The sequence below is a fragment of the Podarcis bocagei genome (genome assembly GCF_964188305.1).
Source record: "Podarcis bocagei genome assembly, chromosome: 1".
Lineage (NCBI taxonomy): Eukaryota > Metazoa > Chordata > Lepidosauria > Squamata > Lacertidae > Podarcis > Podarcis bocagei.
Window position 1 is genome coordinate 58,806,024 of NC_138125.1, and position 27,295 is coordinate 58,833,318.

At 44.9% G+C, this 27,295-nt stretch overlaps 1 protein-coding gene across 1 annotated transcript; it reads right to left on the reverse strand.

The window, feature by feature from the left end:
• Positions 1 to 307: 307 nt before the first annotated feature.
• FJX1 (four-jointed box kinase 1) lies at positions 308 to 7,231 on the reverse strand. The gene has a single exon (XM_081198026.1). It carries the CDS (start codon positions 3,026 to 3,028, stop codon positions 1,772 to 1,774), a length of 1,257 nt encoding a protein of 418 aa, XP_081054152.1. The 5' UTR covers positions 3,029 to 7,231; the 3' UTR covers positions 308 to 1,771.
• Positions 7,232 to 27,295: the final 20,064 nt, after the last annotated feature.

The window sequence follows — 27,295 nt, forward strand, 5'->3', positions numbered from 1 at the left end:
ATCAAGTCAGTTTTTAAAAATACACAGTAATTCTCCTGGAAATTTGTGCAGGAATTCTTACTCAAATCAGCAGCAACCATTAGACATGCGTGTTACGCATTCTTGATGAGCACAGGGTTTTGGATAAGCTAAGGCACAGGGAGAGAGGCTGAAAAATTAACTCTAAAGAGCAAGTTCTGTATGGAACAATTTAACTCTTTTATACCAAGTAAAGAAAAACACCCAATAAAATAAAGAAAGAGAAGGGAAAGTGTCAGAAGAAAAACATTGCTTTTCATAAAGCCGAAACCTTGAACACAAAAAAGGCAAAACTTTTAACACATTTTTACTGAAATATCCATTTCTTTAGTATGTTACAGAAGAGCTTAAGAACATACGTCATGTACCTAAAATGCAGACTTCTTTTAAAATAAAAAAGTCTTTTTATAAAAAAAATAAGAAAAGTCAAAGTAAAGTGCATGAAACTGATGTTTTCCTCCTCCAGATTAATGCATCAAAACATTTTAATACACTGACAATACTATATAAACCTGGGAATATTTTCTCCTCCATCACCCCATTAGTCAATTATTTACTGTACAGCAGTGGTTACATATAAAAACAGACACACAGAGAAACTAATGATATTTGCCAAATGCTTCTCACTGGTTAAAGTCAAGAGCTACTGGAATTGTGACTTTCTCATCACTTCTTCTTTTTAAAAATACTAACTTTTGTCAAAACTATGTCCGCCCTGGCTAGGAAGAGCCACAGGAAAATGCAAGTCCGTAAGTGGGATAGATGCAGATTGTTACTGGATAGCAAGTACTTTTTCATTTAAAATAAGGGGATTGTTACAGGGAATCTTGTGCACATACAAATCCCCACTGGAAGGAAAAGATAGCTAGTTCCACCCAACCACGGCAATAGCTTTTGCACAGAGTATTTCAGAGTGAATTCTTAAGGGATGCTCTTATGAGAGCAATTAAGGGGGGGCACACTTGAAAGAGAAACCTGGCATGAAATTAATACAGGGAAATATATAGCAATTAAAATATACACTTATTATCATTATGCCATGATGTTACAGGAGGCTCCCAGTGGCCTCTTATCCAAGGGACTAGTTAGGACCACACCTATTTAGTTCCAGCATCATATACTCCCAGGCCACAGACTGAGTCCCTCAAAGTTATTTTGGACCCTAATTACTTCGGACACAAAGAAAAGAAAAACAACACACTGTGCAATGGAAGGATAGAACCTGGCCTAGTTTTATAGCAGACAATAGTGCAGGACAGGTGCATCAGGGCAGCATTATACCTTACACCTAAAAAGGCCATTGTTTTCAGTGCATCCCTCTGACAAAAATCTAAGCCAACCCAGGTCTCTTTTTGAGGAAGGGGTGGGAAGCTGGGAGTACAGCCTGCATAAGGCTGCCTAGTCAGAAATTTCACTTTTGGAGTTGGAATTTAAACTGTGTGCACCAAACAAAGGAAGACCACATTCTGCTGATGGATCCCAGCAGGAAAATGTCTGGGAACCATTAACTAGTCTCTACGCCCTCCCCCCTTAAAAAAAAAATGCTCTCAATTATTAAGTTCATTTTTCGGCAGGCTGGTCAGATATTTCAAGGCAAGGTTTCCAAAAGTGCTCTAGACCAGAAGCTGCGTTCCAGCCACCTACAACCGCGACCCCTGCGTTCACCTCCTTTAGGGACACTGCGCTACCGGGCACACCTCCAGTGCCTCCATTACGCCCATCAAAATGTTAAATCCACCCAGGTCCAGAGGGGTCACAGCGAGGCGGCCTTGGCTTTGCAGTGCAAAATGTGCTTGTGGACAAAGTCGACACGGTCCTGCAGCAGCTGCGCTTGCTGCTCGGAGAGGAAGCCCAAGACGCCGGCCAGGGGCTCCCGGGTCCGGTAAAGGTGGAGCAGCTGGGCGGCGGCGTTGCGCGCGCGGTGCAGCTCCCGCACCCGCTGGGCGGTGGCCTCTCGGAAGACGCAGACGGAGCGCAGCAGCGGCTCGTTGTACTTGTCCCACATGGCCAGCAGCCGGTAGCCGTGCACCAGGCCGGCCTCGTTGTCGAGGAAGACCAGCCCGCCGTTGGGCGCCCGGTGCAGGTTGCTGGTGGCGCGCTGCATCACCCGAGGGTCCCACTGCAGGCTGAACAGGTTGCTGACCAGCCGGTCGAAGTTGGCCGTCACGTAGTCGAAGACGATCAGGTCGCTCCACTGCACCAGCTCCACCAGCTGCGCTTGACTCAGGCCGCGCAGCTCCCCGGCCGACAGGGGCTGCAGCCGACGGGGGCCCGACGTCGCCGCCGCGCCCGCCTCGGCCCGCCAGGGGGCGGGAGCCACCACGTCGGTCAGGTTGTCCACCCAGCGCGCCAGGCTCACCACGGCGCCGTCGGCCCAGGGGGAGCCGCGCAGCTCGTCGCGCACGGGAGCCCACTGCCCTCCGCGGGCTTCGACCCGTGCCAGCGCCAAGGGGGGCAGCCGCTCCTGGATGCCCAGCAGCCCGGCCAGGTGGTACGAGAGCGCCTCGCCCTGGATCTGCTCCGCGTTGATGCCGTAGCGCACGCACGCGCGGCTGCCGTCCGACAAGCGCGCCAGCCGGTTGGAGCTGCGCCCGCAGCCGCCGCGCTCCAGAGACACGACGCGCGCCTCGCGGGCCGCCCGCAGCCACGACGCCGCCTCCTCGGCCGAGAAGCCCGGCGGCACTTGCGCCTCCAGCGCCCGGCTCCAAAAGATCCCGCCGTGCACGGGCGGCTCCGCGACGCCCCGAGGGGGATCCGCGGGAACAGGCGGCGGCGGCTCCTGCCCACTTTCGCCCGGCCCCTCCGAGGGTTGTCCCGGCAGCGTAAGCAGCGCGCGGAAAGTTTTCTGCGCCGCTTGGCTGGGCGGCCGGAGGAGGCGGCCGCTCGACGCCGCTTCTTCGACGCCGGGCTCGGGGGCGCCGCGCCCGCTCCACAGCCCCGCTAGCGCCACCACGGCCAGCAGCCACAGCCCGGCCACGAAGCCCAGCCCGGCCAGACCCGCGCGTCGCATTCTCCTCCTCCGCCTTGTCCCGCTCTCGCCTCCGCTGCCTCAGTCTGCTGCGCTGGGACCCGGCGGCCGGGCGGCCCCGCGGCTCTCCCGACGCCCGCGGCTGCTGCCTCCTCCTCCGCTCATGGCGCGGCGCTGCTCCGAGAAGTCCGCCGGAGGGAAGCAGCCGCCCGCCACGGAGAGGGAGAGAGCGCGCTCTTCTCCGGGCGGCGGGACCGGCGTCTGCAGCGAGACCCTCCAGCTAGGGCAATTCACAAGCGCCCAGACCACGTGGGAGAGCGAGGTGGGGGGGAGCGCGCCGACCCAGCCCACCGCCCAGCGTGGCTTTCCGCTTAAAGCGGCGATGGCCCCAGAAAAGCGGGGCCCGCCGTCGGGGAGTGGCTGACCGTGGGGGGCTCCTGCGAGGAGAGGGGGCGCCTCCCGAGCCACTCTGACCCCGGGAGTGGGCTTTGTTCCCCCCCTGGTTAGCTTCTCAACCGCGATCGGGGACATTTCTCCGACGGGGCGGCCCCGGCCACGGGCCCCCTCCGCCCGCGCCTCCCTCCTCCCACCCGGGTTGGGAAGCACAAAGGATTCGGCACGTTTAGAAGAAAAGATGGGAGCCGAGCGCTGGTTTCAAAGAGCCTTCCTTCTGCTGGAGTGGGAGGGGCAGAGGAGCGTGGGACGGAGCAGAAAAACCAGGCTGGCGAGAGGGGTGGGCTGCTTCCCGGCAACAGCGACACAAATGTAGGGGCGTTTGACCCTTGCAAGCGAGGAGCGAGGGTCGACGTGCACCTCCCACCTGCCCGCCACGCACATAAAAGGCTACCCTTCGAAAGAGGGTAGTAGTCACACGTTTAGTCCGCAGGAACCCTACCCGCCCCCCCCAGCGGCATTTGCTCCGGAGTAAACAGTGCACAGGTTATGTGGGGTTCGGATGCTACCAACTGAGCAGCTGCCTTGTAAGATATGCACTAAGAAAGGCAGCATTGGTGAGGAACACAATTGGATCCACATTTCCCGCTGGAACGGTCCTGTTTCCTACCGGCTGAACCGACAAGAGGTAAATTCGGCCCCCTCCACTTGGCTTCTTCGGAATGATCGAATAGAACTATTGTGGCATCAGTCCCTTTGTCTATATAGGTATCAGTAAGGTGCACAAATTACAGGTAACATTGGGTAAATATTTATTAACCGGGAGCTCTTTGAAATCGACAAAGGATGGTTTGAAGTCTAGGCTGCTATCTGCTGGCGTCAGTGATTCCTTCTCTCATCCTCCCACAGAGAAAAAAAATGAAATGGGGGGGGGCGTGAAATCAGAGACGACAGTCACAACCAGCTTTCTTTGCCAGCTCAGTGGCAGTTACACTGTGATCCTGAGATGTGAGCTCTGTTTTGTTCAGTGGAACTTATTTTAAAATAAAAATGAGTGTACATTGGGTTCCAACATTAAAGTACAATCTGTAATTAAAAGGGATCCAGACAGTTTGATGTAGATTCTGCTTCCACCATGTACGCAAGCTTTTCCCCCTCTTTTCTTTTGGCTTATGAAGTCATCCCATCTCCCCCAAACAAGCTGTCACACATGTGGACCACCAGCTTGGTGTTATTATTTCACACCCCTTTGGGAATAATCTGGGGAGTTTTGTATTTACAACAAAGAAGAATGGTCCATCACCAACTTAGAAAATTGCTATAGAACGAAGAGAAATGGGCCACAGCATCCCAAAGCATCTCTAAAGGAACGTTTTATTGACTATTCCAAGAAAGACTATAGGTACATTCTAGAACAGAGGGGCTTATTATTTTCTGCTGGCCCCAGTCTTTCTTCATAATGACTTGTCCTCTGGACCTTCTCTCTTCCTTGAACTTTCTTAATCCTTGTTTCAATATCCTTCTTGACCAGAGGCAACTCCAGCTGAATACATTACCCCAAAATTAAATTTCTCGAAGTCTAAATGTAACAGTACCTTTCTCAGATCTTGGGGCCTTCACCAATATCAGCTGGTCATGCAAAAATGTAAAGTGTTGTGCAGGATCAGTCTGTGTTATCTGTCTAAAAAGCACTTTTGTTTAGAGAATATTGCACCCCTCCATCCTCAAACAATATATATTTGCTGGGTGGAGGGGAGGATGCAGTTATTCCCCATTGGAACAAAGGGGCAAGCCATGGCAACATGAAGGATGTCTAGGGTATGGTTGGTGGAATGAGTGTCACAGGGAGCCCCATGAGTGATGACCCAAGTACTCTTCCATGTCCATTAAAGAGGTTTTATTTGTATTATGTATTTATAGTTCCTCTGTTGGACCCGGATGCATGCACACTGTCTAAATAAGTGGTTCTCAACCTGTGGGTCCCCAGCTGTTTTTGGACTACAACTCCCATCATCCCTAGCTAGCAAGACCAGTGGTCAGGGATGATGGGATTTGTAGTCCAAAAACAACTGGAGACCCAAGGTTGGGAAACACTGGTCTAAATTAAGGGTGTATGAAGACAACCACAATCACATATCAGTTGGCCAGAAGCATACAAGAATTTACTTAGGAAAATGGGAACGTACTAGGAAGTTGCCTCATTCCAAGTCAGTCCCTTGGTCCATTTAGCTCAACATTGGCTACTGGCAGTGGCTCTGCAAGGTTTCAGACAAGCCTCTTTAGTCCCTAACTGGAGATGCTGCCGCAGATTTAACTTGGGACCTTCTCCATGCCTGACAGATCTTTTGCCACTGAGCCACAGCCCTTCCCCATTTAGCTTGCAGTTCTGCTCCCAACTTTCTTCTGGGAAGTTCACAAGGTTATCAAGGCAACACCCCCTTCCTTGCTGTTTGTTGCTGGTATCTGCTATCCAGAGGTATACTGCCTTTGCCTCTGGAGGCACTATTTGGTTATCCTGTCTAGTAACCTGGGTGATGCCAGAGCACGCAGCCCACCTCAAGCCTGATCCAATGCTACAATCCATTCTCCAAAGACAGGGGATTGAGTCACCAATAAAATGAACAAGCCCTCCAAAGCTCTAGCTGAAACTTCCACCAGCCTTCATGAGTATTCAATAAGTGCACAAACCACCTACATTTTCTTCATCGCGGATGTTAAAATTACATAATTGCTTCTCCCCGTCATGCATTATAATGTATTAATCCACTAGCCCCAATTCATTATTTACACAACTAATAAAAGCGTTCAGTGTTTTAATATAAAATGACAAGTTTTACAAGTAATTATAGACACTGTTATCATCCTGGGATAGCACACCGTTACTGCGATTGAGGGCTCCACCGTGTGGCAAAAAACTGAAATGGACGGAATTCATTCATTTAGCACTGGAGATCGTTCAGAGTGCTGTTACACATTATTTCACAAATCCTTACAGCAGAGTCATTAGGTTGCTGATCATCCTCATACAGTGGATAAGGGAGTGATGCTGAAAAAGCAGTGGCTTGCCTCAAGCAAGTTCTTGTAAGAGATGGTATTTCAACCAAGGATGTGGTTCTGTCTTAGGCAATGTACTTCTTTGTGTCTTTACTCAGCAGAGAGCCCCATTGCATTCAAGGTATCAACTCCCAGAAAAAGTGTGCATAGTATATTGTTGCCTGTCACTATACTGAATTGGTATGTGTAATCTACATACTATGAAAATTAGTGTGTGTGTATGAATAATTCATCTTTATTTTATGATAGACATATTTTTAAGGTGGCAGATGTTCTTGTTTTAATATGGTTTCAAGGTATAAAAACAATAATTTCTGACACTTTATGATGTGTCTATGGTGCAGTATTTATAACAAACACATTAGCAAAACATGCATTGTACTTTTTATATAACCTTTATTTACTGTAAATAATTGCTGTTCTCACTTTAACAGTGAGTCTCTGAAGCTATAAATCACTTTGTTTTTAAAAAATAATAATCAAGTGGTAATTAAATTTTATGAAATAAATAATGTAATTAAATAAGTGAGGTTATTCTTATTCCCATTTTACAGATGGAGTACTAATAGCCCAAACTGTGTGACACCATCATATCTATGACAGACGCAGGACTTGCTCCATTACTGAAATCATTACCAGCTTTATTACTGAAATCAAAAGGAAATACAGTTCAAATGTCAAAGTGTATATCAAATTATAATGCCTTTTTCAGATGAAGAAATATTGAATTTTATTGTGAAACTAGAAGACAAGCTTCCCACATTTGATGTTGATGTTAAGGTAGAAGGACTGGACAAAAACTGTCTTCATGTGGAACGGTTCATAATAGATTTCACATTTGCATATTCAAAGATTATTAAAGATTACTGCCTTCCCCATCTGGTTGTGAATATGGTATTTTAAACTGACCTTTTGTGGCAAATTTCTGTTTCCCCAACAATGTTCTTCTTACTCCACCTACAGGCCAAAAGCAATTTTGCCATTTGTTTCTGTTCACTCCTGTGCAACAATATTTGAAAACAAATGGAGGCATTAAATGCATTAAGTTACAATGAAATGCTCCCCACCTTGTTATTAATAAAAATGGACTGAAAACTGAGATGAAAGGAAGAAGACCCCAGGACCAGTAATAATTCTGCTGAGTTCCGTTCTCATTCCCTCCCACCAGCAGATGCAATGTTCTGAAGGTGGCATATGGAAATGCAGGTGTCTTCCCTTGAGGCAGGAGCAGCCCTCCTCCCAGAACACTGCCCAGTTTTGCATGTCAACCCATCAGGAACCTGTTTTCACTTCCTCCCTGGGACTGCAATGACAGAAGGGTCATCAAACACCTGGCAGGCCATGCTTGATGGACCATGTTCAGATTGATGGTTCTCAACTTCTGAAAGCCTGCCCTCAAGGAAGAAATATGCATTTGACCTGCTTCGTATTGTGAATGTTTCAGTGACAGAGTGGGAAATATATTTTCCCTCTCCCCTGGGTTTTTTAAAATAATAAGATAATGTCAGATACCACATCATTCAACCTCTAGGTTGTAGAATTAGCAGGCCCTTAGCCGTTGCCCTGCCAGTCTCTGAAGACTTAGACTGAAGCTATACATCTGGGCTGAGGGACCTGTGGCTGAAACCAACATCTGGAAGGCCACAAGTTTCTTGCTAAGTCTGAAACCTTGGTGAAGAAGAAGAGTTTGGATTTTATATCCTGCTTTTTCACTACCCTAAGGAGTCTCAAAGTGGCTAGCAATCTCCTTTCCCTTCCTCCCCCACAACAAACACTCTGTGAGGTGAGTGGGGCTAAGAGACTTCAGAGAAGTGTGACTGGCCCAAGGTCACCCAGCAGCTGCATGTGGAGGAGCGGAGATGCGAACTCGGTTCCCCAGATTATGAGTCTACCGCTCTTAACCACTACACCACACTGGCTCTCTGGTGAGAAGTTCTGAACCTCCTGATAGAAACTGGGAAGCCAAAGTCACAGGAATATAGGAAGCCACCTTCTGCTTTCTCAGTCTGGAGAGCTTGAGTTAGTTAGTTACTGACACACCTGTTTGGCTGAGGGGCTGTTCCTGAAATTGATTGCTGCCCAGATTCCTTCTTCATGCTTCATGTCTTGCTTTACAGTTGCCATCTTTTTATTCTGGCTGGGCATTCTTGCCAAAACCCCAACATGCTTCCCCCATCCATGTGCAGAGGCAGACCTTCGTCTGTTGCAGTTCTGCTAGTAAAGATCCAGTGACACTGATGGAAAGGAAGAAGGGGACACTATATCTGCCATATATATGCCTTTGAGTCCATTAGTCCCTGCCTCATTCTTTGTGATTTAGTTTCACAAATTCAGCCAAGGGGTTGCTGCATTCCTTCAGTCAATCAAGTTCACTTTAGTCCTATTGATACATTGGAGACATGCAGCCTGATCCTCTGCTTTATATTGACTTAGAAGTACATCCCATGGAATTCAATGGTGCTTACTCCCCAGTCAGTGTACATACAATTTCAGCCTAAGTGCCCTTGAGTGGGTGAGTATAAAATGGGGATGAGATGGACTACATGGAATTGGCAGAAATGACTGGCAGAATCCGAGACCAGGGAGAAGAGTCGGTGGAAGAAGATTGGAAAAAGTTTAAAGACTATTTACAGAAATATTGTAAAATTAATGAATGTTAGAATGATGTTGGATAGAAATTAAGTGGTCTCTAGCTGTAATGTTATAAGGGAATATAAGAAAATGGACTGTTAATAGGTAAAAATCTAATGTTACAATATTTTAAGATTGAAGACTAGGATGAACAAAGAGGGGAGGGATTTGCTGAACTAACAAATTGAACTGGAATACAGAAAAGGGAGGCGTGAGGAGGTCCGGGAAATAAGCAAATGAAAAATAAGTGATTGAAAGAATGAATTGTTTTTAACTATTTATATTTTGTATTTTTCTTTTTTCTTTTTCTTTTTTAATATTTTGAAAACCTTAATAAATATCTTTTTAAAAAATAAAAAAAAATGTGGATGAGAAACTTGTGACCATCTAGATCAGACTTTCTCAACCTGTGGGTCCCCAGATGTTGTTGGACTACAACTCCCATCAACCCTGAGCTCTGGCCTTGCTAACTAGGGGTGATGGGAGTTGTAGTTCAACAACATCTGGGGACCCACAGGTTGAGAAAGGCTGCTCTAGATGTTGTTGGCCTCCAACTCCCACCAGCCCCAGTCAGCTGTAGTCCAGCAACATCTGGAAGCCAACAGGCTCCCCAAAACTTAGGAGTATAAATTTATTCTGTGAATCACCCTGATTTATTCTGTGAACCGCCCTGAGACCTGTGGGTATAGAGCGGTATATAACTAAAATAAATAACTCCAGTCTAAATATCTGGAGTCTGCTCTACAGGCATAAGTTTCCTGCATGATTTAAGAACATTATAAATTGCATGGGGAACCTATGCCTGTACAGAAGCTCCCCTCCCCCCTGCTGCCATCTTTAGACCGCCTCCCCCAATGGAGCTATGTGGAACTGGTGCTAATTGGGTCATGTGAATTCTGTGAGTTGAAAATGCCAGAATAGGGTTCTATCAAATCTAGGGTTGAGAGAGAGCTTTTGAGACACTGAATGCCCACATCCCAGAAGTTCCACTTTGTCATTTAAATGTTATATGGCTTGATAGAAATGTTATTATTTAATTTTTTATTTCTTTTGAAAAAAGTTTGTTTTAGGATACAATGTGATCTATGTACGTGACCATCTAATTGCCACCAATTTGACAGAGTGGGCTTTAACTCCCCACAACCAAATAGGTAAAGGTAAAGGGACCCCTGACCATTAGGTCCAGTTGTGGCCGACTCTGGGGTTGCGGTGCTCATCTCGCTTTATTGGCCAAGGGAGCCGGCATACAGCTTCCGGGTCATGTGGCCAGCATGACTAAGCCGCTTCTGGCAAACCAGAGCAGTGCATGGAAACGCCGTTTACCTTTCCGTCGGAGCGGTACCTATTGATCTACTTGCACTTTGATGTGCTTTTGAACTGCTAGGTTGGCAGGAGAAGGGACCAAGCAACAGGAGCTCACCCCGTCGCCGGGATTCGAACCGCCGACCTTCTGATCGGCAAGTCCTAGGCTCTGTGGTTTAACCCACAGCGCCACCCATGTCCCCCACAACATCCACCAAATGTGTGGATGCTAATTGTAAAGGTTTAGGATTGTACCCCTGTAGGTGGACATGTTGTCCCTTTAACATCTGGAATTTCAAGGTGGTTCCACCAATAGGAATAAGGGATGTGGATCATCCCTTCCTCACACCTGAAACTCACCCCACCCCACCTCCGCAAATCTTTAACCACATCATGATCTCACAGAAGCCTTGTGTTACTCTACCAACTCACAACAGATGCTGCTGGCTGGACAAGAAAGATGCACATCAAGGAGTCAAGGCCATTTGCAGCTGTCATCTCTTGTTTCTTCCTCTGACCTGCTATTGAAAACACTCCTGGCACTTGGATAAAACATTGCTCCTGCTTATATTGCCAACTGTCACAGTTCTTATCACATCAGATCCTTCTTTGGTGGTGCACAGCTATTTAATATTTATCCAATGCTAGCAGTGTGCTGGGTGCCAATAGTCCTTTTTCTTCTTCTTCTCCAGATTCTTTTTACTGGGCAATGATATGCTAAAAGCTGGTTTTTTATCCCTTGAAACTGCACAGTGTTAACAGGGACAATCAGATATTCCATTGATGGTGCTGATTGTCAAAAACCCGCAATTCCAGATAGGAACAGCCCCATTATCCTGAATAGCTGCTTCTTATTCAGTAGGAACCAGGGTGGTGTTTCAACAGGAAGGAGCCCAAAGGCTGACACAGGCTAGCATCCAAGAGCAAATCATTATGTGCCGGAAAAGGGAATCAAGGATACGAATTTAAATTTAGAGAACGTGGTTTTACTAGTAATACATTTTAAAGGAAGTCTATTTCTCTCTGAGGCTAAATTATGCTTCTAAACGAGCAAACCTTTAGGCAGGGAAACCCTCTCAGCGAAGAACCCTTGCCACTGATATACGAACAACAAAGCTAAACATAAAGATTTATGCGCTATTGCTTACAGCATAAGCAAAGAGGCCAGCGGCATGCAAAACTGATTGAATCCCCTTCAGCGAAAGCAAAAGAGATGGGGTGGTAGTGGAATGCAATTAAGAGTGAAATGCATCAATACTGGAATGCAAAAGGTGGGTCTTAATAGAGTTGTCACTTGATTACAAAATATTGTACAGCTCAGTTGTATGCATGTCTATCCAGAGGTTCGGCTGAGTTCAGTGGGCTTTATTCCTAGGAAAGCAAGCATAAGATTGACGTCTAAGGTCACCTCCAGATTATCAGTATTTTGCCAGAGTGTTTCAAACACATACCAGAAATGCAGGTTTGTGCAATTTAAGTTGATTAAACTGTTTTTTCACCCTGGTGCAGCAAATCCACTTTTAAAATACCTTTTGTGTTTAGGAGAGTTATGGGAAAACGTACTGCTGAACAAATATTAACAGGAATACATATTATTTCCTTATTTTATTTATTTACTTATCTGGAGAGTGGCAACACAAGAATGGGCCTTTTTTGTGGTGGCTCCTCATTTGTGGAATGTTCTCTCCAGGGAGGCTCACTTGGCACCATCATTATATGTTTTTAGGCACCAGAATGCAGCAGCTCCCAAGTTCAATTCCTGGCATCTCCAGGTAGGACTGGAAGAGACACCTGGTCTGAAACCCTGAAGAACCACTGTCAGTCAGTGTAGACAGTACTGAGCTAAAATGGAATGATGGTCAGATTCTGTATAAGTCAATTTCCTATGTTCCTGTGCTAGGGTCCCAATCTACAGAAATTCTGGCTACTTAGAAAAATAAACAAAAACATTGCCCTTAAAATCAGAGCTACATGACATGAAATTTGGCCCTGAAATTTGGATTCTGATACAAAACCTCCTGCACAAAACAACTGCACAAAGACCTGACCGAAGGCAACCAGTTAACACTCAAATTTCACTTTCTGTCTGGGACTCATTGGCTATCTGTGTAGCCTAACACCATGCTTCTGCCTTTTTTTTGTTTGTTTGATTTTTGGATTCTTTTCATGTGTGTTTCTTTTCTTCGAATATCTGAACATCACCATGGCAAACTTCTGTGTGATTCATTGGTGGCCCTGATTCAGCACTTGGGAATTACTGTTTTAGAACAGCGTGTGTTAGCACAGACCTTGCCATGGCTGGAATACGAGGAGATGCCAAGTATTTAAGGGCATGCTGGTTTCCTTTCTCCAGCTCCTGTGCCTACCCATGTCTGTTTTCCAGATGGAAAAAGAAGAGAATACAAAGGACTGAGTTTTACAGCTGCTGATCTACAGTACCTCTGTATTCCGGGTGCATCCATTGTTCAGCTAATGCAATAACTGACATTCCGATCATGCTACAAATAAACCCTGGTGGCAGATATTCTTTCAGTCCATTGGTGCTAATTTACCCCGAATGAAGCAGAAATACAGATGCTGGATTTAGGCCAGAAGGTTCATAATCCAGCTCTTACAGAACTCAAATAAAACAGATCATTTAAGGGATATTACCAACATGCATGTGTTAATGGAGGAAATGGATAACAGCTCCTGTATCTTGTTATTGCCGTCTAGACAACCAACACAGTGGAGTAATACTGGTGCCTGAAATATTCATTTCTTTGCCTTGTTTATCTGCACCTTCCACTAATAGTTCCATAATTTCTAGAATTCCAGTTACAATTAAACAATAAATATACCAGCCCCACCTGCCAATGATATGTGGCCCTTAGAAGGTTTCACCTCAGAGGATGCAGTCCTTGGGCTGAAAAATGTCCCCCAGTCCTATTTTAGAAGGTCACGTATTAGAAGAATTAATTCACATGCCTTCCACCAAGGGAGCTTATTGTTATTTAGGTAATACATCAATGTACAGAGAAGCATCAGCAAAAGAAGATAGGCCTCTGCTGCAAGGAATTTACATCACACTGCTTCCAGAGACCAGTTTTTCATTGTGCTGCTTTGTTTTCTGTACATTCTCTTCAACAAGTGCCTTCATTGGCTTCTCTGTATCTTTTAATGGAGCTGTCCATCGTAAAGAAAGACTTGATTTGGTTAGGATGTTCATGATTGTAATGATTGGGTTTTTATTATCTTCCTGACGTGATTGTCATCTAGAGATCCTCTAGGGGTCCTCCTAGGATTTTTCCAATAGTAGCCTACAAATTTGACGGAGCCAGGAACCCAGAATGCTTTCTGTCTTGTGGAATGTTTGAATGCTATATGAAACAAATGTCTTTTTTGACATTAACCAAGAAATCTAAGCTCCAGATGCAGGATACTAAAGGCCAGTGATTTATGTACGGCAGAGTTTCATGTTACATGACACTTCATAGGTAACCATGGCCAGCAGCCCTCTTTAACATCAAACCAGTTCACAAGAGTTTTGATGCCTGATACTTGGCAAGCTATAGTATCCATCAGCTGGTTTGATGATCCACAGTTATATGAGAGGGATATGCACATTCCTTTTCAAAGATGATTCACAAAGGTAAAGGGATATTTATATTTAGTCTAGTAAGGAGAGCCAAAGGCTCTGCCATGTGTGATTTATTTGGCACCAAAGAAACTCGCACTGTGATAATTCAGCTGTACGTAAAATACAGTCTGGAATCCCAATCCTAAATTAATTTCTTTGGAAGCAAGCACAGTTGATTCCAATGGACCTTACTTCTACACACAAAAACTTTCAGCCAAGTTGCACAATCCAAGTAGAAAAGTAGGAGTGTGCCTTGTATGGATCTATGCTCAACTTCCACATGGTGATATGATTGTGTGGTTGCTTCACAATCTACCCAGTGACGCAAAATTATTCCACAGTTAAATATGGATTGTAAAGGTGAATCACACACATAACTATTTACCATGGGCTGAATCTTGCATGGAGCCACTCTATCCAATTTTGGGGGTGCTAATGCAGTTGTGTGGATTGTCCTCAAGAACCTGAATTGTCTCAGAGAAATGATGCTTCATTTAACTGAAGATTTTCATTGGGATTAGAAGACACCAGGAGATACACATTTGTTTTCTAACAATGCAATGCCAGTGTCATAGAAATGAGGCTTAATAATAAAAGATGGCTGTTGCACCATGCAGACACCATCATTTACTACTCATGCTAAGTTCTTCTCTTTTTGAAAAGAGATGGATGGTTTTAATATTTGTATAAAGGATAATCCAAAGTAAACAGCAGAGATGTCTCTTTTCTGACACATCACCTCCATACCATGTTTGATTTACTGGATTGTTCCTCTAAATCTGCCATCATGTACCTCCATTACTAAAAACCGCTTTCTCTGAAATTCATCTTTGCAATTCCTGCTGGTGTGTTTCCATAGAACCTGCTGCTGCCTCCCCTCACTTTCCCTCCATCCCAGTATGCAGTGACGATGCAGGCAACTGGAGGTCAGGGCTTGTCCCCCCACCCCACCATCTGAAACTGGGTGTGGAAGGCCACTAAAAAGGAGCCCCAGAGACAGGATTATAGTGATAATAAAGCAACATTTTATTTATTTCAGGAAATTAGTTGGCATGCCATTCAAATGTAGAAAAGAAGAAAATATTCAAAAGTATATTGCTGCAAGTTTCTTCCTACTTGTCTCATGAGGTTATTGGGCTGGCAGGTCCTCATGCTCTTGGTTTCATTCTGTGAACTGCCCTGAGACGCCCAGGATTAGGGTATATATAATAATAATAATAATAATAATAATAATAATAATAATAATAATAATACAGAAAAAATGACTTTTGTTTCCCTGAAGATGAAGCAATGCATACAAGAACCCGCAGAAGTTTGATATCATTTTCTTTTAAAAATCCTTCTTAACTTGTTAATAATAGCTTTGTGTTTATGGAGTAGCTTTTTCTAAAAAGACAAAATGTTTTTATAACCCTTCGTCTTTGTAGCCCTTTCAACATTCCTTTTCAACAACCACCTGTCTGTGCCAGGACAACTTTCTCCCTAAAGTTCTGCTTTCATTACATCATTTTGAGATGGTAGTTCAAGCTGAGATTTGAACCAAGGGCTTTACGCTCCTAGTTCATTCTCTTTAGTTCATGCCTCATATACCTTAGACCAGGTCTTTCACACAATTCCACCCCCCCACCCCCCGCCCAGGGAACATTATTTTCGCAAAAGAAAATAAGTTGCATGTCTGGCAACTGCTTATGCTGAAACTATTACAATCTACAGATTTGAATCTATATCCTATTGGCTGATTTGAGAAGCATAAAGAAGAACATTTCTTTGGTTCATTGTAAAATGGCTCTTTGGCTCAGGCTTCTGGGCACACTGTGGCTGGGTAAAAAGTTCATTCCCATAAACAGGAATTCCCCCTTGCCACTGCATTAGCTCATATGAGGCAAGTCCAAGGCCATTATGGCTGTCTAGCTAATTAGGTCAGATGCCTTCCTGGTGAGGTATCATGTTCACTCGCACTTCAGTGCTGGAAAGTTTTGGTGATCCAGGCTAAGGAAAAGTTGTCCTCTGTATCCAGGCTTCTTTCCATAAAAGTGGTTTTGCCCTTTGTTTAGTGCCTCAGTTTTGGATCATCACACCTATGCACATCTGGGTGCTGCTTGCCAGTTTTTCAGTGTGGGGAGCAGCTCTAATGGTTAGTATATGAGAGAGAGGCAAGCTAGTTTTCTAGTTTTATGTCCTGTAGTCAAATTCTCAAATGTATTCTTGCACTATGGCTATTTCTCTTATTTATTTATTTATTTATTTAATGTGATGGGTTCCTGCAAGTTTATAAGCTACTCATAGAATCATAGAATTGGAATAGACCACAAGGGCCATCGAGTCCAACCCCCTGCCAAGCAGGAAACACCATCAGAGCACTCCTGACATATGGTTGTCAAGCCTCTGCTTAAAGACCTCCAAAAAAGGAGACTCCACCACATTCCTTGGCAACAAATTCCACTGTCGAACAGCTCTTACTGTCAGGAAGTTCTTCCTAATGTTTAGGTGGAATCTTCTTTCTTGTAGTTTGGATCCATTGCTCCGTGTCCGCTTCTCTGGAGCAGCAGAAAACAACCTTTCTCCCTCCTCTATATGACATCCTTTTATATATTTGAACATGGCTATCATATCACCCCTTAACCTCCTCTTCTCCAGGCTAAACATGCCCAGCTCCCTTAGCCGTTCCTCATAAGGCATCGTTTCCAAACCTTTGACCATTTTGGTTGCCCTCCTCTGGACATGTTCCAGTTTGTCAGTGTCCTTCTTGAACTGTGGTGCCCAGAACTGGACACAGTACTCCAGGTGAGGTCTGACCAGAGCAGAATACAGTGGCACTATTACTTCCCTTGATCTAGATGCTATACTGCTATTGATGCAGCCCAGAATTGCATTGGCTTTTTTAGCTGCCGCGTCACACGGTTGGCTCATGTCAAGTTTGTGGTCAACCAAGACACCTAGATCCTTTTCACATGTGCTGCTCTCAAGCCAGGTGTCACCCATCTTGTATTTGTGCCTCTCATTTTTTTGCCCAAGTGCAATACTTTACATTTCTCCCTGTTAAAGTTCATCTTGTTTGTTTTGGCCCAGTTCTCTAATCTGTCAAGGTCGTTTTGAAGTGTGATCCTGCCCTCTGGGGTGTTAGCCATCCCCCCCCCCCCCCAGTTTGGTGTCATCTGCAAATTTGATCAGGATGCCCTTGAGTCCATCATCCAAGTCGTTGATAAAGATGTTGAATAAGACCGGGCCCAAGACAGAACCCTGTGGCACCCCACTAGTCACTCTTCTCCAGGATGAAGAGGAACCATTGATAAGCACCCTTTGGGTTCGGTCAGTCAGCCAGTTACAAATCCACTGAGTGGTAGCATAGTCAAGACCGCATTTTACCAGCTTCTTTACAAGAATATCATGGGGCACCTTGTCGAATGCCTTGCTGAAATCAAGGTAGGCTACATCCACTGCGTTCCCTTCATCTACCAGGCTTGTAATTCTGTCAAAAAACGAGATCAGGTTAGTCTGACATGACTTATTTTTCAGAAATCCATGCTGACTATTGGTGATCACAGCATTCCTTTCTAGGTGCTCACAGACTGTTTGCTTAATGATCTGCTCCAGAATCTTCCCTGGTATTGATGTCAGACTGACTGGGCGATAATTATTTGGGTCCTCTCTTTCCCCCTTTTTGAAAATAGGGACAACATTTGCCCTCCTCCAGTCTGCCGGGACTTCGCCTGTTCTCCAGGAATTCTCAAAGATGACTGCCAGTGGTTCTGAGATCACATCTGCCAGTTCTTTTAATACTCTTGGATGCGGTTCGTCTGGCCCTGGAGACTTGAATACATCTAAACTAGCCAAGTATTCTTGTACTATCTCCTTAGTTATTCTGGGCTGTGTTTCCTCTGCTGAATCATTTGCTCCAAATTCTTCAGGTCGGGCATTGTTTTCTTTATCAGAGAAGACTGAGGCAAAGAAGGCATTGAGGAGTTCAGCCCTTTCTGTGTCCCCTGTTTGCATTTCACCATCTTCTCCTCTGAGTGACCCCACTGTTTCTTTGTTTTTCCTTTTGCTACGAACATACCCATAAAAGCCTTTTTTGTTGCTTTTAACCTCTCTAGCAAGCCTGAGTTCATTCTGTGCTTTAGCTTTTCTGACTTTGTGTCTACATGTGCTGGCTATTTGTTTGAATTCCTCTTTGGTGGTTTCCCCCCTTTTCCATTTTTTGTACACATCCTTTTTTAATCTTAACTCAGTTAAAAGTTCTTTAGATAGCCACCCTGGCTTCTTTAGGCACCTTCCATGTTTCCGTCTCATTGGTATTGCCTGAAGTTGTGCTTTTACTATCTCCCTCTTAACAAACTCCCAGCCATCATGAACTCCCTTTCCTTTTAGTATTACTGTCCATGGGATCTCACCACACTTCCCTAAGTTTTATGAAGTCGGCTTTCTTAAAGTCAAGAAATTGAATCCTAGTATGCTTGGCTGCTCCTTTCCGCTGTATAGTAAACTTCAGAAGAGCATGATCACTCGCGCCTAATGATCCTTCCACTTCTACCCCACTAACCAGGTCATCAACATTGGTTAGGACCAGATCTAAAATGGCTGTTCCTCTTGTTGCTTCTCCCACTTTCTGGACAATGAAGTTGTCTGCAAGGCCAGTGAGGAATCTGTTTGACCTTATGCTCTTGGCTGAGTTTGACATCCAACAAATATCCGGGTAATTGAAGTCCCCCATTACTACTATCTCCCTTCCTTTTGCATGCTTGGCCATCTGTTCCAGGAAGGCATCATCTAATCTTACAATTATTAATACATCTACTTTTTATATTTCTGTGTAGTTTCTTGTGGTTAGGCTTGGCTCTGAATCTAGTACCTACCCACTAGTCCAGAGGCCAGCAAATTTTTTCAGCAGAGGGCCGGTCCACTGTCCCTCAGACCTTGGGGAGGGGCAGACTATATTTTGGAGAGAGAAAAATGAACAAACAACCCAGAGATGCATTTTAAATAAAAGGACACATTCTGCTCATGTAAAAACACCAGGCAGGCCCCACAAATAACCCAGAGATGCATTTTAAATAAAAGGACACATTCTACTCATGTAAAAGCATTCTGATTCCTGGACTATCCGTGGGCCAAATTTAGAAGGCAATTGGGCCAGATTCAGCCCCCAGGCCTTAGTTTGCCTACCCATGCACCAGTCAAACTGCTACAGAGTAATCTGGGCTTGGGGCTCAAGAGGCAGAGAATCTGGATGTTTAGCTCTTGCTCTCCTGCATGTCTGGCATACAGCTTGAGGTTTTTCTGGCTCCTGCTGGATATAGACTAACAGGAGTGGTGGCAGCTGTAGGATTACTTTCAGCCTGGTCATTTGGCACCTTTTACACCCAAAGGAAGCTAGTGCTGAGGTCTTGGGCACCAATTATCCTTTGCAGTAAGGATCACAGCCCAATATACAATTATATGCGATTTAGCTTCCTGATTTAAAATGCTGACCTGAATGTTCATACATTTGGTATTCAGGTCAAGAGCAGTGTGTCTCTGGAGGGAGAAATATTTCCAGAGAAACCTCTTAAATGGGTGAATGTTCACTCTTTTCTCTTATTGTATCTATCTATATAATTTTTAAAAAACCATCCTCTGATAAGACTTATGATAAACAATCCCCATATACCTAGCGGAGAGAGGGGGTGGGGGGCCACGGGTGGCACTGGGGCTGCAGGACGTCCTCCAGTGGACAGGCCCAGCGCTGCCTGAAAATGGGACGTGGCATGGGACACGTGTGGCACGTGGCCTGCAGTGTGCTGCAGCTGCCCTCCAGCTGAAGGGGAGACTGCTGGCCCCTGCCCCGGTTCACCCCGCCCAGTGGGTGACTTGTCCCGCCCCGGTGGCAGCTAGCCCCACCCCCATGGTGGCTAGTCCTGCCCCCATGTGCAGTGCGCATGCAGGCACCCCAGTGGCTAGCTATGCCGCTGTCCATGCATATACAGTGTAAATGATAGTCAAACATTAAGTAGGTTAATACAGGAGTTTCGAGTTGATTATATCAGTTAGGTGCCTTCTACTCTCCTACTAGAGGGACGCGGGTGGTGCTGTAGGTTAAACCACTAGCCAAGGACTTGCCGATCAGAAGGTTGGCGGTTCGAATCCCCGCTATGGGGTGAGCTCCCATTGTTCGATCCCTGCTCCTGCCAACCTAGCAGTTTGAAAGCCTGTCAAAGTGCAAGTAGATAAATAGGTACCACTCTGGAAGGAAGGTAAACGGTGTTTCCGTGCGGTGCTCTGGTTTGCCAGAAGTGGCTTAGTCATGCTGGCCACATGACCCGGAAGCTGTACGCTGGCTCCCTCGGCCAATAAAGCAAGATGACCGCCGCAACCCCAGAGTCGGCCACAACTGGACCTAAATGGTCAGGGGTCCCTTTACCTTTACTCTCCTACTAGAGTGCATTGTGGGTAGCTGCTGATGAGAAGACAATATTATCCTTTCCAGGGTATTGAATAAACATGTACCATACAGTTCCAAAATCATCTTTGGTCTTTGTGCTCACTCTTTTCTTGAAGCTGCTGCTTTCTGCCGTTGTTTCCATTATCTGTTACTGCTTTATACCATTTTTATCCAAGCGAAGGCTAGGAAGAGTGGCCTCAGCCAATCAGGAATCATGGAGCAAATGCTACGTCTCTTAACATTCCATGGCCCATCAAATTTGGTTGTGTGCTACATCAATGAGGGCAAATGATGCAGATTTAGAAAGAAGGTAATGTTTAGTGCACTGATCATTTGGGTTACCAGAGGCCACCAGGGATCACATAGTGAATGTGATGGCAAATAAAGTGTATTCACAATACATTCTTCCCAAGTCACTGAAATGACACTCCTCAAAGTTGTTTTGCAGTGGAAACCTTGCAGAGCAAAAAACAGCTTGAAGCAGCAAGATTTTTGCAGGAAACTGGGGGGAGAAAAGTGTTAAGAAACTCCTTCTCCATACCAGTGTGCTGCTTGAGATTACAGCTCATCTTTATAAGAAAATAATGTCAGGGACTTCCTATATGCACCTGGGTTTCTTGTGCGGTTTGGCCAATTTGGACCTCCAAATTGTGGAGCACATTGTACTGTATACTCAAAAGCACCATATAAATGTGAAGTGTTATTATTGCTAGGCTGATATGCTCACAGTTTCCACATTTCCCCCCGTGCATAAGGTTTGAAGCAGCCCCCAGTCAGTGTGATCAAAGAATCTTATTAAAGCGCACAAGTGTTAGTTCTGTGCTGTCACGGAATACAAAATACTATTGCTGTCTTTTTGGATCCAAAACTGTTTTAAATTTAAAAGGAACTTTGTCACTTTATCTGAAAAGCATACAGCTTTTCAAGACTTGTACAACTGAAACTGGCCCACAGCAACAGCGAGGAATTTTTTTGGCCCCCTAGAGATACTGCCTGACTGATAAACACTTAAAAAAACAAAACAAAACACGCAGCATCTAAAGGCAGTAGCGAACGTTGTAGCAGTAGAAGCCCGAGAAAGGAAGCCATCGGGAAGTGCTATCCTTGCTGCATGCTGCTGCTCCCTCTTTGGAAAGGTGGTGCAAAACCCAATGCTTGTAAACCAAATTTGAACTACAGTGGTGCCCCGCAAGACGAATGCCTCGCAAGACAGAAAACTCGCTAGACGAAAGAGTTTTCCGTTTTGGAGGTGCTTCGCAAAACGAATCTCCTATGGGCTTGCTTCGCAAGACGACAATGTCTTGCGAGTTCCTGCGGGTTCCCCCCCTTTCTAAGCCGCTAAGCCGCTTATCAGCTGATCCGATCAGCAGATAAGCCGCTAAAAGCCACTAAAAGCCGCTAATAGCGCTAATCCGCTAATCCGTCAATGGGCTTGCTTCGCAAGACGAAAAAACCGCTAGACGAAGAGAATCACAGAATGGATTCTTTTCGTCTTGCGAGGCACCACTGTAATGGGATATACACACAACTAACTGGCTTCATGGTGGAATAAAAAATCTACTCATATGTGTTGATTATCATTTCCAGGAAGGAATTGACTTCTGTATGGGACGTTTTCGACATGTAAAGTGGTCTTGGGCACTGGTGGAGGAAGAGGGGGTGGGGGAGCGTACTGCCCCCTGCAGCATGATCCCGGTGGGGTGCCATTGCAGCTCCCCCTCGTTGGGTGCCATGCCCCCACAGGTGGCGTGTCACATCCCCAGGATTCGCGCCAGCCATGCCCCCACCTGCTCTCCGCCCCCGGTGCCAGAGCATGAAGCTCCACCACTGGTCTTGGGTAAAAAGCCATTGGCCTGACGCACATGCAGATGTACCCCATTCAGTGTTGGAGGGGGATGGCTTGAAAAAGGGTTCAGTCAAATTTGTGGCTAGTAGTCATTTTCACTGTCTATTACTTCTGGTATCGGAGGTGGTAGAGCATCTGCTCTGCAAGCAGGTCTTAGGTTCATCTCCCAGCATCTCCCAGGTATGGCTGGGAATGTCCCCCAGTCTGAAACCATAGAGAACTGCTGTAGAAGCTACTGAGCTACATGGAATGGAGGATGTGATTGTGTACAAGGCAACTTCCTATGTGCCAGTTGCTGGGATCCACAAACAGAGAGAACGAGTGGGCTCTTGCGCTCATGTCCTGCTTGTGGGCTTCCTTCCCATAGGCATCTAACTGGTCGTGGTGAGAACAAGACACTGGACTTCCAGTTGGGCCTTTGGTCTTATCTAGCAGGGCTCTTGTTATATTCATATGTAGAATTGCTGGAAGGAGGAGGGATAGTTTGACAGACCTTCATGGAATCATTATTTACATGCTTTCCAGATCCTTGGAGGAAGCTGTGTGGTAATTGAATTGTACTCATCGTTAATTCCAGAGCCTTTAAGAACAACAGTGCCTCTGTTGTTAATATGATTGTTTTGAAACCTTTAAAATGAAACACAATAATTTGAGAATGCGTGGTATTTCTTCCTATGCTTCTAAGTCTAGACTCCTTTCCTTTGCTCTTCCCAGTTTACAAGGAGAGCTGCAAGAACCTCCAAGTTCCAACATAGCCTGGGAAGACATGTTTTTCCAATGACTGGATTTTGTTTGATCTACTCAATCTGTCAGCAATGAGTCAAGCCCATAAGCAGGCAACACAAATAACACCCTCTTTGGGAAGCTGACCAACCATTTTGTTTTCATTTTGTGCATTTTCTTTTGCAAATGGGTTTGAGCTCAGCCTCTGAACTTTCCGTAAACATTTTAGTGAGATCTGTAAAATAAATCTCTGCAGAAGGAGGCGAGAGCAAGAAAAGGGGGGGAGAGAACCCATATAGTAGCATAGAATCTGTTATGAAAAATATGAGTTATAGCAATGGCTTTTTGATAACCAAAGCTGACTATCCTCTGAGTCATAAAAGAAGACAAACTGTGGAGATGAAATAAAGCAGCAGAAGAGAAGTCATGGCATCCTACAGTACCTGAGAAAAATGAAGGTGTTTATTTTCGAAGCAGTTGACATGGAATTAAAAAGGCACCAGCACAAATATCACATGTCACCTTGACAGAAAGTGTGTGGGTTTGAGGGAAATGGAACAATATTAGAGATTTGTGAACAATTGTCTCAATATAGAATGTGCTCCTCCTTAGAGGAGCTGTCCAGGAGGACTCCCCTGCTTGAGTGCCTGAGAGCCCCATTCCTGCCAGTCACCACCTGACAGGCCTCATAAGGAGGGTTGCCACTGCTGCTGTTGCTGCCCAGGAGGACTCCCCTGCCGTGAATGCCTGCAGATCCTGTCCCTGCCTCTCACCACCCTGGCCCAGGGCAGGGCCTGCCCAGGAGAACTCAGAACAGTGCAGAGTTCTTTTTAAAATGTTTTTAAAATTTCTTTTTTACCTTTTTAAATTCTTTTTGGTGTGGCGGTGGGATGGGTGTTTAGTTGGGTTTGGAAATTTGTTTAATTTTGGTATGTTTGTAATTTTTACTGGTTTTGGTTTTTATTGCTTTATTGTGTTGTTTTGTTTTTATTTTGTTCTTAAGGGGAGGGGTCAAGGCTGCCTGGGAGTGGGTCCTAGCCAACAAAATGACTGGGGCAGGTTCCACCGGGGGGGGGGGGATGCACTGGGACAGCCGATCTCCGTGATCACGGGTAGGAGGAGGAGTTACACTAAGACCACACCATGTCATTACCGAGGAGGCCGGTTTAGTCAATATTTGAGGACTATCTCTGCCTCCGGGTCTGGTCTCATCTTCAGTTGAAGGGCATCACAGTCTGTGACGGCCACAATGTTGTTGTCATCCAATGGCTAAGGAAAGACCATGGACAGTATCCAGTGCATTCATTTCATTAGCACAAGGATTTGTGCTTGCATAATGGAACTACTGCCTCTCCCCCTGTGCGTGTCCAATGTCCTTCCCAGATCTGCTTCAGAGGGTTGATGAAACCCCAGAACAGATTGTGTGGACATGTGGAAGGAGGAGACAGAAGAGGCGAGGAGTTCCATCGCAAAAGCGTAAATCCCTGTGCTAATGGAGTGAATTATTTAGTGCTACATTGGATATAAATCCACAGGTTATAAACTGTGAGGCTTGTATTTGCTCGGAGGTATGAAAGGCCAGGAATACTCAGACGTGCATTCTGATGAAGTGTTTCACCTTATTCATTGAGCTTGAAGTTCAGGTGTTTTCACCTGAAACCTGTTAAGTTCATTGGGGCTGTTTGTTCTGTTTTCCTCCAGGGGAAGGTGTGGGGAAGAGCAGGCCCCCTTCTCCAAAGATGGCTCTCCACTTCCAGAACAGCCTCTGGCCATTTTCTTGTCAAAGGAAGATGGTCTAACAATTAGCCTCTATGGTAACATATCACCTTAGTTTACATAACAATAGACCGTGTCTGTTCAACTGTGGGGTTTAAAAAAAAAACAAAAAAAAACCCCTCCTTGCCGTTCTGTTTTTATAATCACAGAATCACAAAGTTGGAAAGGATCCTGAGAGGCCCTGTAGCCCAGTCTCAGTCCCATAACAGTATCCAACACATACACAGAGCACCCTTTGGCTAGACCTGCATACACACTATACATTTAAGAAACATGACTCCCCCCCCAAAGAATCCTGGGAACTTTAGTTTATCCCTCACAGAGCCACAATTTCCAGCACCTTCAAGAGACTAGCATATTTTTGTGGGGATCATGGACCTTAAATGTGTGGTGTGTATGCCACCTGTAATTCTGTGATACAGAAACTGTTTACAAAGAAAGGATGGGAAATGATGCGATAATTCTGTTTTCCTACACAAACATGCTGCTAGCTTTATTACCAAATGGGAATTTTTATTATTATGGACTGGGGACAATCAGCCCAAGGTCTGAACAAGTATCAGAATGGTCAATGGTCAAGGATGATGAGAATTAGAGTCCAGCATCACCTCGGTGTCTTGTCTCTCTCATACACACACACACACACGTTGAGGGAAGCCATTCAGAGTCTAGGCCATTTCCCCCAGTCCTGTTTTGTAGGGAGAGCTGCAACTATCATATGAGGGTGAGGGGACAGAGCAGTAGCATTGCACTGGGCAAAGTCGTGACCAGAACAGGGGTAGTTTTGGTTGACAGCAGTTGCCCCTTCCCTTACGCACTGAAGTATCCAGGTGAAAAAGAGAACAAGGTTCCTGCCCCTTTTGTAGTTGTCAAGCTATACTTGCCGAAGTTCCCTTTTCTGTACAGCTATTGAAAGGTGTAGGAATCCTGACCTCTTTTGTACCATCCTCTTAGCCTGGATTCTGTAGTGCTTTCTGGAATCAAAATAATACTTGACATGCAGATTCCCACCCGCACCTCCTTAATTGTTTTATTATATTAAATTGCCATGGTTGACGCTAGCTATTCCATTGCTAAAATTGCATTTTCTGTATAATGGTGATAAAAAGAAACATAATAGTATGCCATTATGAGGCGAAAGAAAGCATATTTGTATGGGTTCTACTATCACATCTTCATCTCCTAACATAATGAAGCCATTATTTTCCCATACAGATTATTTTCCTGTAGGAAACACTATTTCCTATGAATATTTTGTGATAGAAACAGTTTTGATTTTCAGGGGCCTATTTTCAAGATGTGGGGTTGACTTGCCTCTGTAAAAAATGATGTATTAACCACAATACAATATGAAATATGTATGTTCTAGAAAATGTCAGAAATCTGCTGAATCTTGACAACCACAATCTGAGATGAATTTTGTGAATGCCTTAACACTGCTAAATATTTTTATCCTTTAAAGATTTTTCACAACTGAAGATAACCATCAAATCTACATTGCAATCCTCTACCAGTCAGTTCAGAAAAAAAAAATCCCCATTGTTTTCAATGGGGTTTGCTCCCAAGTAAGAATGTGTAGGATTTGCCAGCTTAATGAGTTTTTGAACAGCATTTTTCTGGATTAGTCCTCATTCATCTTTGGTGCTGAGCACCCTGACCACAGTCTGCCAAAAAGAGATTAGAAAAGCTCAACTATGACACCAAGCTTCACCATCATATGAATGTGCCATTCATTGCTGGAAATCTTGTAAGGACATTTTCACACATGACATCACAAAGTCAAGCTTTCTGTGCTATTTTTGTTAATGTTTTATGAATCCTGTGAATGTGGGCTTCCACATGCCCGCCTCCTTCTCTGGTGAGGCTGCAAGAAGAGGATAATATGTCACCAGCTGGGTTCTGAACATGCCGACTCAAAATAAAAGGAATACTATTAGCAAATGGCATTGCCTTCATGCTTCTAGGAGGCTGGTTCCTTACAGAAGGGTCAGAGATTCATAATTCAACAGCTTTTGGAGCCAGCCATGCTAGAAATAATAATAATAAACCTAATGAAAACTAGCAATATAAACCTAGGAATGTTTACTCAGAAGTCCCACTGTGTTCAGTGAGACTTTTTCAGATGTGTGCCCAGAAGAGCCTAAGAAGAGCAAATGAGAAAGATGTTTGCATGGAGACTGTTTTCAGGAATGACAGGAGGACCTGGAAATAAACTTAGCATTTAGTTAGAATTTTGGGAAGCTTAGGGTGCTTCACATACATTAAAAGTGCAACCCTATAAATGTTGACATGAAAGCAAGTCCCACTGTTTACAATGGAGGTTGCTCCCGAATTAAGACAGCCTTATTAACTCAACTATCGATGGCTTTCCTTGCGAACCATCTTATCTTCTTATTCTAAAGCCACTACAGTGGTACCTCAGGTTACATACACTTCAGGTTACAGGTGCTTCAGGTTACAGACTCCGCTAACCTAGAAATAATACCTCGGGTTAAGAACTTTGCTTCAGGATGAGAACAGAAATCGTGCAGCGGCAGCGGGAGGCCC

Bases quoted from the DNA above. Each gene is read 5' to 3' on its own strand.
- FJX1 (XM_081198026.1), bottom strand. From the start codon at position 3,028: ATGCGACGCGCGGGTCTGGCCGGGCTGGGCTTCGTGGCCGGGCTGTGG.